Source organism: Oncorhynchus clarkii, chromosome 5, assembly GCF_045791955.1.
Source record: "Oncorhynchus clarkii lewisi isolate Uvic-CL-2024 chromosome 5, UVic_Ocla_1.0, whole genome shotgun sequence".
Classification (NCBI taxonomy): domain Eukaryota; kingdom Metazoa; phylum Chordata; class Actinopteri; order Salmoniformes; family Salmonidae; genus Oncorhynchus; species Oncorhynchus clarkii.
Window position 1 is genome coordinate 30,443,580 of NC_092151.1, and position 17,875 is coordinate 30,461,454.

Here is a 17,875-nt window from a genome sequence, read left to right on the forward strand (position 1 = left end):
TCCTTTCATCTGGGATTATAAAACACACAGGATAGGTAAAAAACACCTCTGTAAATCTAAGATGGAAGGAGGATTGTCTCTCCCAAATTTTATATTTTATTACTGGGCCGCTAACCTCCGCATTGTTACGTTTCTGCTGGATGACGTACTTCCGGCATCCAGCTGGCTTAGTATGGATCGTGCGGAGTGTCACCCCTTCTCTATTGGCGCTGTGATTTTGTCGCCTGTCAATCTGGAGATGTCACTTTATTGTAACAATCCTATTATACATAGCACAGTTCGAATCTGGAAGCAAATTAAAGTCCACTTTGAGCTTAGACCAATGTCATTCATGCTCCCTGTCACCAGGAATCCCTCCTTTGCCCCTTCTAACCTTGATAACACCTTTGAGCGATGGGGAGAGTTGGGGATAAGTACCATAGGGGATTTATACATAGAAGGGACCTTTGCTTCCTTTGAGTTGCTGAGGGAAACTTATAACCTTCCCAGAAGTCATTTTTTCAGATACCTACAAATTAGAGACTACGTTAGAAAACACCTCCCAACATTTGGGAATGCTAAACCTTCCATGTTTGACGGATGCATAAAAATATGCCCCACCTCCGATAAACTGATATCGCGTCTATATGATGCTTTTCAATCTGTTAGCACACCTTCTACAGATGCCATCAAGGCAAAATGGGAGGAAAAACTAGGGACTGACATCTCTGTGGCAGACTGGGAAGAGAGCTTGGAGTATATCCACACATGCTCCATTAATTCCAGACATCATCTCATACAATTCAAGGTATTACACAGATTACACTATTCCAAAACTAAACTGCATAGGATATTTCCTGAGACATCCCCTACATGTGACAAATGTCAGGCTACGCAGGGTACATTACTCCACTGCTTTGCCCTATGCTCTAGCTTGCATGGTTATTGGAGTGGAATTTTTGGGATCCTCTCTGAAGTTTTGGAGACTTCAATAGATCCAGACCCGCTTCTGATAATCCTGGGAGTATCTGAGTCCCTAAACGGATTAACCAACCCCCAAAAACAACTAATCTCGTACGGTCTCATCTCGGCAAAAAAACTAATCTTGTTGTTTTGGAAGAGGAGGGAAGCGCCCTCTACCAAATTATGGCTCAGTGAATTGGCAAACACTGTACACTTAGAAAGAATTAGATATATTCTGAACAATAAATTATCAACATTTGATCAAATCTGGCAGCCTTTCCTCTCCTACTTGGACGAGTCGGCGCTGTGAATTTGTACTTATTAACGCACTCTCAATTGTAATATTTTAATCTACCTTTGGGCAGCATGTGCTGGCCCTGCCACCCGAGCAGTTGGGAGGGGGGGTTGGGGGAATAAGGGGGGGGATAGGGGGGACATCTTCCCTCTTTCTTTCTACGTGTCCTTGTTTTGTATGTTGTGTTTTGTATTATTTGTTCTGCACCCAGGACTCTGGGTCTTGTTGTTCCTTTATGCTCTTTTATGTTTAGATAAGAATTGTATACCTGTCTTGTATACCTTATACACCATTCTTGTGTGTGTTTAATAAAAAAATATTTGAAACAACATTAGATTCCCCCGCCCTAAGTTTGTTTTATTTATTTTTATGTACACTCCACCAACCCGGATGTTCTAGCCATGTCTGAATCCTGGCTCAGGAAGGCCACCAAATATCCTGAAATTTCCATCCCTAACTATAACATTTCCTGAAAAGATAGAACTGCCAAAGGGGGCGAAGTTGCAATCTACTGCAAATATAGCCTGCAGAGTTCTGTTATACTATCCAGGTCTGTGCCCAAACAATTCGAGCTTTTACTTTTAAAAATCCACCTATCCAGAAACAAGTCTCTCATCGTTGCCGCTTGTTATAGACCCCCCTCGGCCCCCAGGTGTGCCCTGAACACCATATGTGAATTGATCGCCACCCCTATCTTCAGAGTTCATACTGTTAGATGACCTAAACTTGGACATGCTTAACACCCCGGCCGTCCAACAATCTAAGCTAGATGCCCTCAATTTCACACAAATCACCAAGAAACCTACCAGGTACAACCCTAAATCCGTAACCATGGGCACCCTTTTAGATATCTTTAGATATCTTCCTGACCAACCTGCCCTCTAAATACACCTCTGCAGTCTTCAAACAGGATCTCCGCGATCACTGCCTCATTGCTTGCGTGCGTACCGGGTCCGCAGTCAAACGACCACCCCTCATCACTGTCAAATGCTCCCTAAAACACTTCAGTGAGCAGGTATTTCTAATCGATCTGGCCCCGGGTATCCTGGAAGGATTCTGACCTCATCCCATCAGTAGAGGATGCCTGGTTGCTCTTCAAAAGTGCTTTCCTCTCCATCTTAAATAAGCATGCCCCATTAAAAAAAAATTGAACTAAGAACATATACAGCCTTTGGTTCACCCCAGAAAAACATCCTGTGGCGTTCTGCATTAGAATCGAATAGCCCCAGCGATATGCAACTTTTCAGGGAAGTCAGGAACAAATACACTCAGTCAGTTAGGAAAGCTAAGGCTAGCTTTTTCAAACAGAAATTTGCTTCCTGTAGCATTAATTCCAAAAGAATTTGGGACACTGTAAAGTCCATGGAGAATAAGAGCACCTCCTCCCAGCTGACCACTGCACTGAGGATAGGAAACACTGTCACCACCAATACATTTACGATAATCAATCATTTTAATAAGCATTTTTCCACGGCTGGCCATACTTTCCACTTGGCTACCCCTACCCTGACCAAAATCTCAGCACCCCCTGCTGCAATCCAAAATTAAATCTAGAATCGGCTTCCAATTTTGCAACAAAACCTCCTTCACTCATGTCGCCAAACATACCCTCGTAAAACTGACTATCCTACCGATCCTTGACTTCGGCGATGTCATTTACAAAATAGCCCCTAACACTCTACTCAGCAAACTGGATGTAGTCTATCACAGTGCCATGTGTTTTATCACCATAGCCCCATATACTACCCACCACTGTGAACTGTATGCTCTCGTTGGCTGGCCCTCATTACATATCCATCGCCAAACCCACTGGCTCAGGTCATCTATAAATCTTTGCTAGGTAAAGCCCCACCTTATCTCAGCTCACTGGCCACCATAGCAACACCCACCCGTAGCACGCGCTACAGCAAGTATATTGCACTAATCATCCCCAAAGCCAACACTTCCTTTGGCCGCCTTTCCTTCCAGTTCTCTGCTGCCAATGACTGGAACGAATTGCAAAAATCTCTGAAGCTGGAATCTTATATTGCCCTCTCTAACTTTAAGCATCAGCTGTCAGAGAAGCTTACCGATCACTGTACCTGTACACAGCCAATCTGTAAATAGCACACCCGACTACCTCATCCCCATATTATTACTTACCCTCTTGCTGTTTTGCACCCCAGTATCTGCACTTGCACATCATCATCTATCACTCCAGTATTAATGCTAAATTGTAATTATTTTCACTTATTTTCACGCCTATTTAATGCCTACCTCCTTACTCTTCTACATTTCCACTGTACATAGATTATTGACTGTACGTTTGTTTATGTGTAACTCTGTGTTGTTGTTTTTGTTGCACTGCTTCGCTTTATCTTGGCCAGGCCGCAGTTGTAAATGAGAACCTGTTCTCAACTGGCCTACCTGGTTAAATGAAGGTGAAATAAATAAATAAAAATAAATAAAAAATCTGTCCAATCCCGTTAGTCAAGTCATTGCACGGCAGTGGATGATAGGATGATACACTATCCTGTATTGATTAAAACTAGATTATGCTCTTCCCAGAACACTGATGGATCCATATACATTGTGGAAAGTGTTACTGGGGGTGGGGTGGGGAGGAAGCGATATCCCACTGCTTTGCACTTCATGAAAAATGTTCCAATGCAGCCATTTTTATCTTAAAATCAAATCATTTCTGGGTAACAATTGAGTACCTTACTGTTATTGTTTTCAATTATAATGGTAAAAAAAAGAAACAAACATAGCTTTTTAGCAAATATCAATTTCTCAAGCAAGAATTCTGCTAGGAATGTCTGGGAGTGGTTTGAGTGAAGAGGGAAAACTAAAAACCAGATGTTATTGGCGGCGAGGTTTGAAACTCTCCTTTGTATTGGTCTATTAACTAATTTACCAAATGGTGAAGTCACCTTGGAAGGTCAAAACGCCATCCCACCAAAACAGGCAGAAAATTTGGCCTTTTCAAACAGCTCTCACACAATTTCACAGTGTTACTCAAACCTCATAGTGTGGAAATATATATAAAACACAGAAAAATCATGTTTTTTTTTCTTTTACATCACTGGGCCTTTAATAGCCGGAATGGTGTAGCACTTTATTGTAATGCCTTCATGACAAAGCATTAACTTATAGATTTCAGAGTCAGGGTTCTTTTGTCCCTCTTAACACTTCCATTCTACTATTCCACACTCATTTTCATGAACACTCATTTGATTTGATTCAATTCTACACACTCTTCTCCACTCGGACCAGTGTGATATATCTCCCTAGGCAGTGTATATGGCCCCAGGCAGTGTACTGCCTATCCTGCTTGGGGCCACGCCACCAGATCCTCTCATATCACACTAGCTAGCAGACAGCGTGGCACCCTGGTGTGACTCACTACGTAGAAAGCCATCGTCACTTACAAGAAGAGCAAGGGATCATGGTGACCTCCTAGCATATTAATCTGTTTGGCTAATCTACGCCAGCCACATTACTGTCCATTTTCTCTGGCTAATATGTGACAACACTAGCCAGCTGGCCCGCACTATTGATTTATTGGAGGATACAGGGTGGTGAGAGTCAGCGAGGAGCAGGATAGCAGCATAGCATTTGACAGCGGTGAGGTGCGGTGTGGTGAGGACCTCTCTAGATCACTCAGGTTAATACCGTTAAAAATGGATCGAACATCTATATCTCCAGTTTCTAGGAACTCCATCGAATGGAGGACTTCCAGGAACTAGTGGACATTGGGTGGTTCACAGGAGGGTTAATGATGGCTGGGGTGGAAGCAAGGTCACTAGGGAACCCTTATAACAGGCCCATATTGAGTTTTAGGAGAGCCGAGCTGGTCTTAGGATGCTCTAAGCTAATTTGATCCGGGCTTAATGGCAACTTGAATGGCTCTGTGTTGTGGGTTTCTAGCCTGTTCGTGTTCAAATAAATACATTTGGTCAAAAGCGGTGGCTTCACACTTTTTTTGGGGGTGACTAATTCTACCTAGAGGTGGCAGTAGCCAGGTCTGTTGTTGTAACCTTTCTTAGGGAGGCTTAGAGCTTATTGGATAAATCCTGCAGCCTTGGTGCACTTGGGGGTAAACAGTTTCCGGGGGGATTTTTGAAGAAGACATCCAAACAAATACAGTTTTCATTCAATTACACCATCACCAGACACATCCCATCACTCACCCCAAAGTCCTCGGATTCAGCAGAAAGCACACAAAATAACAAGAGTTGAGAGGCCGCCTCTGTAAACTCATTCATTCTCCCTAAACCCTGAGATTAACAAATTTAAGGAGGCTGCATGATCCAAACCTGCGTCTGAACTCCACCTTGTGCAGGACACGGCATTTACGAAAGCAAAAAAAGACGTGGGGGGGCAAGTTTGGTGGGTGGGGGTCACTCGTCAAAATTTACAGCGCTCTGAGTCATTAGCCTCACAGCCAATTTGTTCAAAAGGTCTGCCATAATTCAATCAGGGCCGTGCAGGACACAGGCTTGCTGGCAACCTCTACTGGCATGAGTTTATTTATTTATCCATTGAGGTATTGGGCTCCGTCACTGAAACAGGGCCAGGGGAGGGTTCTTCTAGGGGGAGAATAGCTAACTGCTTATCGTTAGGGCTCAGGATAGGTACGATATAGTCTCAGTGTGGGGTAGGATCTGGGGTTATGAAACATACATTCATAACAGGCCTGAATCAACACTTCCTCAGAGGTGGTAAGAGGGCTCTGTCATTATCCGTCTGGGAGATAAACCTTGTAGATAACATGTCATGAAAAACCGCTTCAAAGAACATTGTTTTTTTCCTCCTTTTGTTTTCTTTGTCAAATCCTTAAACTAGCCCTGTCGTAATCATAGCATTGGAGACAAAGTCAGAGAGTGACTATTTCTTTCTCTTTCTCAAAAATGATTTCCTGGAACCGAGTTGTTGAGGTGAGGAGGGGGGCAGTGAATGCCAAGTCAATGCCAGGATGAAAACAGGATCAAACTGATACACGAGAAGGCCCTGAACAGACAATTTGTTGTTTTAATCTTTCACCCCATTTTTCATGTAGGGCTGTTTTTTGAGAAAGCAGATTCCAGATAGTAACATAATACCTGTCTACCTCTGTAATGGGCAGATTGACGGAAGGAACATGACAATCCTCGTCAGAGGCAGTAAGGGCAGCAGCAGCCGATGCTAGACGGCAGCTAGGCATTGAGAGCAGCAGGTAGTTTAGCATGCATGTTTAGCATGCATGGCTGGAGATACAAACTGGATTTATACACACAGGCACACAAGTAGGGACAACATCCTTTCCTTTTCGCTTCACAATAGACAACCCTGATTCCCTTATTTTATTGTACTGAAGGAATCTCATCTCATTTTAGTGAAAGCTTTTTGCATGGCCGTCTATTTCTAAGTCGGGGTGGGGGAGAGGGGGAAAACACAAGGCACAGTCTCAATCAGGGGACTGTCTCTATTGTGCAGTAGAGATGCATGGTCAGGCCATTGTGTCTGCTATGCTAATAGAAGCAGGAGTCTTTGAGAGAGCTGGCCAAGAACAGCAGCACTGGCTTGTCTCCGTAGGGTCGATGACATCAATAACAAGCTAATAATCCCTCGCCAGAGATCCACCGCAGTCTGCCTCCCCACCCGTCCCCAGAACATCAGAGGGAAGAGGGGGGAGAAAAAGAGGACACTTTGCTCTTCCTCACGGTTATGTATCGACAGAGCCCACTAGGGGCTGTCTGCTATTGATTGTGCTTGTTTTTTTTGTGGCTGAGAAAGGCGCTTGTTATGAGTGGCACGTACAGGCTGGGATCTTTGTTGTTGTGCATGTGTGTGTGTGTGATATTGCTGCTGTGCTGACTTCTGTAATGTCAGTCAGGCAGGGTAATTAGATGTTTGATTGGGGGAGCATGGACCGGTATGGTCTTGGGGGTGGTGGTGGTGGTGGTGCTGTATGTGTCTGTGTCTGTGTGTGTGTGTCTCTCTCTGTGTGTGTGTCTCTCTCTCTGTGTGTGTCTCTGTGCAGCCAGTTCGCTCAAGATCTACTGTGAAATTCGATGTCCGTCCAGGTAAGCAGAATGTCAGGAGATGTCTTCAACACAGGCCACTAGACCAATAGAAAAGAGAGTTCTAAACCTCTCTGCCAATAACAGACATAATTTTCTGTTTTCTCCTCCCCACTCAGACCACTCCCAGACAGTCCTCGCAAAATTCTTGCTTGAAAAATTAATCCTTGCTAAGAAGTATTTTTTTTTTGTTTTATGGCCTTTTTAATTGAAAACAATCACAGGAGATTACTTAATTGTTACCAGGAAATTATTTTATATTGAGATAAAAACAGCTGTGTTGGACTTTTAACCCTATCTCAAACATTGACCCTTACCTTAACCATTCGGAATTAATGCCTACATTTGTTTTGTTTTAACCCTATCCCAAACCTTAATGAATAAAGTTAACCTTCGGAATTGGACGTTTATGGACAAACATCGGATTCTGCAGTGTGTGTGTCCTTGTCTCAACAAACCATTTCTGTATCGATCTCGTTTATGCACGGGGGCATTGCTGAAACAGGAAGGTGCCTTTCCCTTACTGTTGCCACAAAGTTGGAAGCACAAAATTGTCTAGAATGTCATTGTATGCTGTAGCGTTGAGATTTCCCTTCGCTGTAATTCAGGGGCCTAGCACGAACCATGAAATACAGCCCCAGACAATTGTTCCTCCTCCACCAAACTTTACAGTTGGCACTATGCATTGAGGCTTGTAGCGTTCTAATGGCATGCGTCCGTCGGGCTGCCAGATGGTGAAGCGTGATTCATCACTCCAGTTAACGCATTTCCACTGCTCCAGAGTCCAATGACGGCGAGCTTTACACCACTCCAGCCAACGCTTGTCATTGCGCATGATGATCTTAGTCTTGTGTGCAGCTGCTCGGCCATGGAAACCCATTTCATGAAGTTCCCAACTAACAGTTCTTAGGCAGCTTGGAACTCGGTAGGGAGTGTTGCAACCGGGGGCAGACGATTTTTACACGCTACGCGTTTCAGCACTAACGGTCCGTTCTGTGAGCTTGTGTGGCCTACCACTTTGCGGCATGAGCCGTTGTTGCTCCTAAACCTTTCCACTTCAGAAAAACAACACTTACAGTTGACCGGAGAAGCTCAACCAGGACAGAAATTTTACGAACTGTCTTGTTGGAAAGGTGGCATTCTATGAAGGTGCCACGTTGAAAGTCACTGAGCTCTTCAGTAAGACCCTTCTACTGCCAATGTTTGTCTATGGAGATTACATGAAGGGGTGTCCACATACTTTTGTATATATAGTGTATCTACACTGAACACAAATATAAATGCAACATGTAAAATGTTGGTCCCATGTTTCATGAGCTGAAATAAAAGATCCCAGAAATGTTCATTACGCCCAAAAAGCTTAATTCTCTTTTTATTTTGAGCACAAATTTGTTTACATCCCTGTTAGTGAGCATTTCTCCTTTGGCAAGATAATCCATCCACCTGACAGGTGTGGCATATCAATAAGCTGATTAAACAGCATTATCTTTACACAGGTGCACCTTGTCCTGGGGACAATAAATGGCCAATCTAAAATGTGCAGTTTTATCACACAACACAATGCCACAGATGTCTCAAGTTTTGAGGGAGCGTGCAATTGGCATGCTGACTGCAGGAATGTCCACCAGAGATGTTGCCAGAGAACTTAATGTTTATTTATCTACCATAAGTCACCTCCAATGCCATTTTAGAGAATTTGGAAGTACGTCCAACTGGCTTCACAACAGCAGACCACGTGTGGGTGAGCGGTTGGCTGATGTCAACGTTGTGAACAGAAAACCCCATGGTGGCGGTGGGGTTATGGTATGAATTCACAAAGATACCGTGACGAGATCCTGAAGGCCATTGTCATGCCATTTATCCACCAACATCACCTCATGTTTAGCATGATAGTGCACAGCCCCATGTCGCAAGGATCTGTACACAATTCCTGGAAGCTGAATATGTCCCAGTTCTTCCATGGCCTGCATGGTTACCAGAGATGTCACCCATTGAGAATGTTAGGGATACTCTGGATCGACGTGTCCGACAGAGTGTTACAGTTCCCACCAATATCCAGCAACTTTGCACAGCCATTGAGGAGGAGTGGGACAACATTCCACAGTCTAGAAGAAAAAGAAACGCACACCTATTTAGGCGAGGTGCTGGCTAGCGGGGTAGAAAACTTGAAAATAAAAGAGAGCCGCACACTCTAGGAGCTCAGATGCAAAAATTTAATTACCAACGTTTCGACAACCAAGCTGTCTTCATCAGGATACAACATTCCACAGGCCACAATCAACAGCCTGACAACTATGCGAAGAAGATGCTGCATGAGGCAAATGGTGGTCACACCAGATACTGACTGGTTTTCTGATGGACGCCCCTACTTTTTTTTAAAGGTACTTGTGACCAACAGATGCATATCTGTATTTCCAGTCATGTGAAATCCATAGATTAGGGCCAAATTAATTTATTTCAATTGGCTTATATGAACTGTAACTCAGTACAATATTTAAAATTGTTGCATGTTGCTCTTATATTTTGGTCCAGTTGAATAACCAAAGGCTCCTCAAGGGGGAAACGTCACTCAGAACAACAACACAGTTGTGACAAGACAATACAGTTGAATCCACAGAGAGTAAGGAAAACCATCATATTATACACAATCACATGCACGCACACAACCCTCTTCATTTATCCCCACCAAAAGAGAAAACCATGATGTCACCTTTCTCGATATACCAATTTATTTTGAAAGGTAACCCACTTCCTCCACCTAGGGGGATTTTTGATAACTACATCTACAGCCAAGCATGATTGTGTCAAGTTCACTGTGTTGAAAGAATGTCCTTAACATACTGTATACTGTAATCTTATCAAAGCAGCTACATTAAGACTGGGTGTGTGAAGAAATAAAATTAAAAAAAACATGTTTTCTTTTTTTAAATTTCCTGTACAGTTACAATGAACTTTGGGATGAACTCTTTGACCAGATGGCACATCTATTTTTACCAGTTTATTTTATATTGAAATATAATTTTATTCTATGAAATTGCTTTAATTCCTGTTCACACCCAGTACACTGTACTGTTGTCTTGACACTTCCACCTACCTCTCCCTTTTCACCCTCCTTTTTCTCCATCCATGTTTCACCTATTCCATGATATCATTCTAGACGTGGCTGTTCCCCCCAAACCCCCATCGTTACCTCTCCTCCACTAACCATCACCAACCATCCTCCTTTCCCTCTCTCCTCCTCCTCCTCCTTTCCCTTCACCTCCGTGGTGACGTAGCTCTTTATCAAACAGAGAAGAGCTCCCCATCGCCCCCTCTCTGCCACTCACCTTCCCTTCATCTCTCTCTACTGCCTCCCTCATTCCCTCCATCCGTCTCCACCAGCGAAGTCTGGAGGAGCTGTAGGAGGACGGCTCAATGTAATGGATGGAATGGAATTAATGGAACGGAGTCACTTGTTTGACTGATGTGTGTGATTGATGTGTTTGGTACCATTCCATTGATTCAATTTCAGACATTACAATGAGCCTGTATAGCTCCTCCCACTAGCCTCTTCCCTCTCCACTGCCTCCCTCCCTCCTTCCTCCTTCCCTCTCCACTGCCTCCTTCCTTCCCTCCTTCCATCTCCACAGCCTCCTTCCTTCCCTCCTTTCCTCTCCACAGCCTCTCTCCAATGCCTATTTCCTTCCATCCTTCTTTCTCCACTGCCTCCCTCCTTTCCTTCATTGATTTTATTTCAGACATTACAATGAGCCTGTCCTCCTATAGCTCCTCCCACTAGCGTCTTCTGCTCTCCACTGCTTCCTTCCTTCTCTCCATCTCTCTCCACTGCCTCCCTTATTTGCTACTTCCCTCTCCACTGCCTCCCCCCTTCCCTCTCCACTGCCTCTCTCCTTTGAGCCTTCCCTCTCCACTGCCTCTCTCCTTTGAGCCTTCCCTCTCCACTGCCTTCCTCCTTCCCTCTCCACTGCCTACTTCCTTCCCCCTTCCCTCTCCACTGCCTCCATCCTCCCCTAGTTCCCTCTCCACTATCTCCCTCCTTTCCACCTTCCCTCTCCACTGCCTCTCCTTCCATAGTTCCCTCTAGACTGATTCCATTCTTCCCTCTCCGATACCTACTTCCTTCCCCTTCCCTCTCCACTGCCTACTTCCTTCCCCACTTCCCTCTCCACTGCCGCCCTTCTCCCCTAGTTCCCTCTCCACTATCTCCCTCCTTTCCTCCTTCCCTCTCCACTGCCTCCCTGATTTCCTCCTTTCCTCTCCACTGCCTCTTTCCTTCCCTCCTTCCCTCCTTCCCTCTCCACTAGCACACTCCTTCCTTCCTTCCCAGCCCCTGCACTGCATCCTTCCTTCCCTCTCCACTGCCTCCTTCCTTCCCTCCTTCCCTCTCCACTGTCTCCCTCATTTTCTCCATCTCTCTCCACTGCCTCCCTCCTTTCCTTTCCACTGGCTCCCTCATTTCCTCATTCCTTCTCCACTGCCACACTCCAACCTTCCTTCCCTCCCTCTGCACTGTCTCCTTACTTTCCTCTCCACTGCCTCCTTCCTTCCCTTCTTCCCTCTCCACTGCCTCCCTCCTTACCTCTTCACTACCTATCTAATTTTCTGAATCCCTCTCCACTGCCTCCTTCCTTCCCTCCTTCCCTCTCCACTGCCTCCTTCATACCCTCCTTCCCTCTCCACTGCCTCCTTCATTCACTACATCTCTCTCCACTTCCACCCTTCCCTCTCCACTTCCTCCCTTCCCTCTCCACTGCCTCCCTCCTTACCTCTTCACCACCTCTCTCATTTTCTGAATCCCTCTCCACTGCCTACTTCCTTTCCTCCATCTCTCTCCACTTCCTCCCTTCCCTCTCCACTGCCTACTTCCTTCCGTCTCTACTGTCTACTTCCCTCCCTTCACTTCCCCCTTCTCTCTGTCTCCACTGCCTCCCTCCTCCCCTAGTTCCCTCTCCACTGCCTCCCCCCTTTCCTCCTTCCCGCTCCACTGTCTCCCTCCTTTCCTCCTTCCCTCTCCACTGCCTCCCTCCTTTCTTATAGCCCTCTCCAATGCCTCTCTCCTTCCCTCTCCACAGTCTCCACTCCTTTCCTCCTTCCCTCTCCACTGTCTCCACTCCTTTCCTCCTTCCCTCTCCACTGCCTCCCTCCTTTCTTATAGCCCTCTTCAATGCCTCTCTCCTTCCCTCTCCACTGTCTCCCTCCTTTCCTCTCCACTGTCTCCCTCCTTTCCTCCTTCCCTCTCCACTGCCTCCCTCCTTTCTTATTGCCCTCTCCAATGCCTCTCTCCTTCCCTCTCCACTGCCTACTTCCTTCCCTCCATCTATCTCCACTTCCTCCCTCCTTCACTCCTTCCCTCTCCACTGCCTCACCTATTTGGTGATGTAGTTCTGTACCAGATTATTGAGGAATCTCCCCCCATCATCCCTATTCTGCTCCCACTAACTTTCTCTTCCTCTGTTCCCCCTCTCTCCATCCCTCCCTCCCTCTATCCTCACCTATTTGGTGAAGTTCACCTTTGCACCAGACTGTATAGGGTCCCCCCCCCCTCCATCCTTCCCTCCCACCGTCCCCCTCACCTCCTTGGTGACGTTGTCCTGCACCAGGCTGTAAAGGGGCACGATGCGGCTGACCTCCAGCAGGACGGGGATGGGCAAGGGCTGCTCACGGCCTGCCTGATGGCACAGGTGGCAGGCCGAAGGGCAGCTGCCCTTCTCCTCACAGCGAATCTCCACACCGCTCACCAGGTCCTCCGCCAGTAGCTGGGTCTTCAGCAGCCCAGACAGGTAGCTGATGAAGGGCATGGATTTGAGCTCGCGCCTGCTGCCCTGGTCTGTCACCTCTGGGAGATGGAGAGGAGAGGGAAGGAGAGAGGGCATGTTTAGACAGTGAGAGGACAGGGTATGAAAACTGAAAAACAGTCTATATTCTAACATCAGATTATATCAGTCCTAACCTTAACCAGTATGAGAAATAGTTGACCCTGTGTCAGTGGTTGGGAGCAACACCTACCAATTCAAACACAGTTTGTGAAAGACAAGGGAATTTACCTTTCATTTAGCTTTATTTACACAGGTTAGTCTCATTGAAATTAAATCTCTTTCGCAAGAGAGACCTCATCATTATTGATAGAAGGTTGTCTGAACGATGAGAGGACCAGATCCAAACACATATAGACTGACACACAGAAACTTGCATCAATGTATGTCTGCCACATGTCCTGAATTGCCATAACACAGGACTGACAGCTGCACTCACTTCTTTCTATTCACTCCGTCTCCACTCTCCCCTGACTGAGTTTCACATGACCGCCTCACTCACATCACATGTGCTGCCATCTGGATCTACTTTCTATTGCGGTCAACCAAAATAATCCCTCATTGTCATAAACTCCTCCACCGGGAATGAACGGTGGGTGATGACTTATTCCTGCATAGTGTAAATAAGCATTGTTTGATTTTCTCATCGACGGGGAATTCTCGCGCATAACGTTCTGTGCCAGCGGGCTAACAATGTTACATTGGAAAGGAGTGAAACTGGGAGAAATGTTAATTGAGTGTTGAGTGTTTCCCTGGATGGATGGATGGATGGATGGATGGATGGATGGATGGATGGATGGAATGAAGAAAGGAGGGATGGAGGGAGGGAAGGAGACAGCCATGTGTTGCGGAGGCAGCAGATGTGCTGTCTGTCTGTGTTGATGGGAGGAGAGACCAGACAGGCTGGAGAGAGGAGTCTCTCTCAGCAATGGCAACATTGAATCAAATGTACAATATGGAAACTGCTGATGGGGGGAAATTATATTAATCATGTGCTGTGGAGGATTTTGCTTAATTCTTCCCAAAGTGTATTTATTGTGGGGGTCTTCATAACATCAAGTGGGTATGAATGTTTTCATGGTATATCAGAATGAGTAGTGTTTTTCCAATCTGTATACCTTGTCTAAGTAGTTCCATTACCTAAACTGTACATGTTGCTGCACAGGAGCAATGTTATTGTGGTTGACTATGAGTGAATTAATTCCAGCCTCAGTCTCTCATTGTGTGCCATTATGTGGCCTACAGGTTTACTCCAATTGCAGAGCAATCAACTGACTCATATCCGTCTCATATCCAGACGTCTAGGAAAAAGGCTGAGCTAGAGCTGAATCAACAGGGGGAGGAGAACACCAGGCAGAGCCAGAGGTGGGAGCCACTGCATAAACACAATAACATGCAGATGTGTTAGCTTGCTACTCCCTAACCAAAGGCCAAACTCACACAGTCACACAGTTTGTGCTAGCTACACTTTACAGGAGGGAGGGCAAAAAAGAGAAAGTGACATTCTTCAAGGTAGAGTAATTGGGACCAGCTTAGAGTAAAAGTCATTTTAGTGCAGCCTTCGGAATATTTCACAGAGGAAAAAGAAAACATACAGTGTGTGAACTTAATCAGCATGTGTGTCCGTTCTCTTAAAACTCACTAGTCTTGCTTTCTTTCTCGACAGCTCTTTAAAAGCCCAGCCAAGTATAGGGCTAGTTATGCCTTCAGGTTCCAATCCCTCATACACACAAACACATTTCGAGCTGTTCTAGCTCACAGAACATCAGTGAAAAATAGCTTCCACTGGGGTAGATGGGGGGGAAAAGCAGAAATGTAACACAGGTGCAGATTATCTGATGTTTTCAGGATAAGATCACTAGTCAGTGACAGAGTTCTAAATGAATCTCCTACGCAAAAACAAACATTCCACTGCCACACAGAGAGAAAAGGAACACCAGCTATAATGAGAACATATGCACTGAGTGTACAAAACATTAGAAACACCTGCTCTTTCCATGGCATGGACTGACCCGGTGAATCCAGGTAAATGCTATGATCCATTATTGATGTCACATGTTAAATCCACTTCAATCAGTGTAGATGAAGGGGAGGAGACAGTTTAAAGAAAGAGTTTTAAGCCTTGAGAGAATTGAGACATGGATTGTGTATGTGTGCCATTCAGAGAGTAAATGGGCAAGACAAAATATTTAAATGCTTTTGAATGGGGTATGGCAGTAGGTGCCAGGCGCACAGGTTTGACTGTGTCAAGAACTAACGCTCAACAGTTTCCTGTGTGTATCAAGGATGGTTCACCCCCTAAAGGACATTCAGCCAACTTGAGCCCACATGGGCCAGCATCCCTGTAGGAACGCTTTCGACGCCTTGTAGTCCACGCCCCGACAAATTGAGGCTGTTCTGAGGGCAAAAGAGGGTGAACTCAATATTTGAAAGGTGTTCCTAATGTTTTGAGATTTCGGTGTACTGTATTTACTGAAGTAAAAATGACAAACACGGAGATAAGACCTGCGTGACAGTCGATACATTTCCTCTTTCATTCAACACATGCAAGTGTGTGAGACAAACGGTACGTCATCAGACAGTGTATTGTACATGTAGTTTGATAATAGGCTGGTGTTGTGGTGATGCTATGGGCTCCAGACACAGGCCCAGCTACAGAGCAGAGAGCGTATGAAGGGACTGGAGTAGTGGAAGAGGAGGGGGAGGGATACTCTCCTCCACATCCTATGTAAACAGGCTCAAGGGGTGGACCTAAGAGTCCAATTACATGCACTCAACACAAACACAGAAAGAAGCTGTTATCACTTGGCCCTCACAATAAAACACTGTGATTATCCCAGGTTTACTGCAGGCTTCGCAGGGCAGCTCACATCATAGCCGGCCGCATATACACCCATCCCTCTTCCTTTCCCCTTCAACTCCATCCGTTACCTGCGACAATAACTTCTGGAAGTTAACATTAACCCCAAAGCCTTAGATAGGATTGAGAGTATTGAAAGTGGAATATATGCTCCACTGTGATCCAGTCAGATACATGTTCATGTTCCATGAAATACACTGAGATTCTAGGCAGACAAGTTACACATGACACCGGTTAACACATCCCTTATGCATTAATTACAGGTGTGTAGAATGATTACAACCATAGAAATTTCTATTAAATTACTGAAGGGGCTTTGTCATGAACCCTCAAAGTTCCAGAAAGGGGTGAAAATAGCAGCTAATTGGAATGAATGGTAGTAAAGGCATATTCCAGATTTTACTTATGTAGGAAAATAGAAGTCAGGCATATGATACAGTATCAGTCAAAAGTTTGGACACACCTACTCATTCAAGGGTTTTTCTTTATTTTTCACTATTATTATACAACATAGAAAATAGTAAAGACATCAAAACTATGAAATAACACATATGGAATCATGTAGTAACCACAAAAGTGTTAAACAAAATATATTTATATTTGAGATTCTTCAAAGTAGCCACCATTTGCCTTGATGACAAGCTTTGCACACTCTTGGCATTCTCTCAACCATCTTCATGAGGTAGTCACCTGGAATGCATTTCAATTAACAGGTGTGCCTTGTTAAAAGATACTTTGTGGAATTTCTTTCCTTCTTAATGCGTTTGAGCCAATCTGTTGTGTTGTGACATGGTATGGGTGGTATACAGAAGATAGCCCTGTTTGGTAAAATACCAAATCCAAGAACAGCTCAAATAAGCAAAGAGAAACGACAGTCCGCCATTACTTTAAGACATGAAGGTCAGTCAATCCTGAAAATTTCAAGAACTTTGAAAGTTTATTCAAGTGCAGTCACAAAAACCATCAAATGCTATGATGAAACTGGCTCTAATGAGGACCTCCACAGGAAAGTAAGACCCATAGTTAGTTACCTCTGCTGCAGAGGATAAGTTCATTAGAGTTACCAGCCTCAGAAATTGCAGCCCAAATAAATGCTTCACAGAGTTCAAGTAACAGACACATCTCAACATCAACTGTTCAGAGCAGACTGCGTGAATCGCCCTTCATGGTCAAATTGCTGTAATGAAACCACTACTAAAGGACACCAATAAGAAGAAGATCAATCTTCACGACCAATGGACATTAAACCGGTGGAAATATGTAATTTGGTCTGATGAGTCCAAATGTGAGATTTTTGGTTCCAACCGCCGTGTCTTTGTGAGATGTAGAGTAGGATGATCTCTGCATGTGTGGTTCCCACCATGAAGCAAGAGGTGTGATGGTGTGGGGGTGCTTTGCTGGTGACACTGTCTGTGATTTCTTTCTAATTCAAGGCACACTTAACCAGCATGGCTACCACAACATTCTGCAGCGATACGCCATCCCATCTGGTTTGCACTTAGTGGAACTATCATGTGTTTTTCAACAGGACAATGACCCAACACAACTCCAGGCTGTGTAAGGGCTATTTGACCATGAAGGAGAGTGATGGAGTGCTGCATCAGATGACCTGCCTCCACAATCACCCGACCTCAACCCAATTGAGATGCATTCTAGTTTGCTCTGTGTTTTGGTTCATTCTTAAGTAATTATCTTTTTGTTTTGTCATGATTTGGTTGGGTCAAATTGTGTTGCTGTCCTGGGGCTCTGTTTTTGTGTTTATGAACAGAGCCCCAGGACCATCTTGCTGAGGGGACTCTTCTCTAGGTTAATCTTTCTGTAGGTGATAGCTTTGTTATGGAAGGTTTGAATTCTCTTTTCTGGATTTTGATAATTAGAGGGTATCCTCCTAATTCTGCTCTGTATGCATTATTTGGTGTTT

General features: G+C 44.9%; 1 protein-coding gene across 1 annotated transcript in view; it reads right to left on the reverse strand.

Moving 5' to 3' along the window:
* LOC139408645 (astrotactin-2-like) overlaps nucleotides 1-17,875 on the reverse strand; it is a 447,901-nt gene that overhangs the window by 93,934 nt on the left and 336,092 nt on the right. The window contains exon 17 of the mRNA XM_071152798.1: nucleotides 12,855-13,117. Coding sequence (XP_071008899.1) covers nucleotides 12,855-13,117 — 263 coding nt within the window. The remainder of the gene's footprint in view (nucleotides 1-12,854; nucleotides 13,118-17,875) is intronic.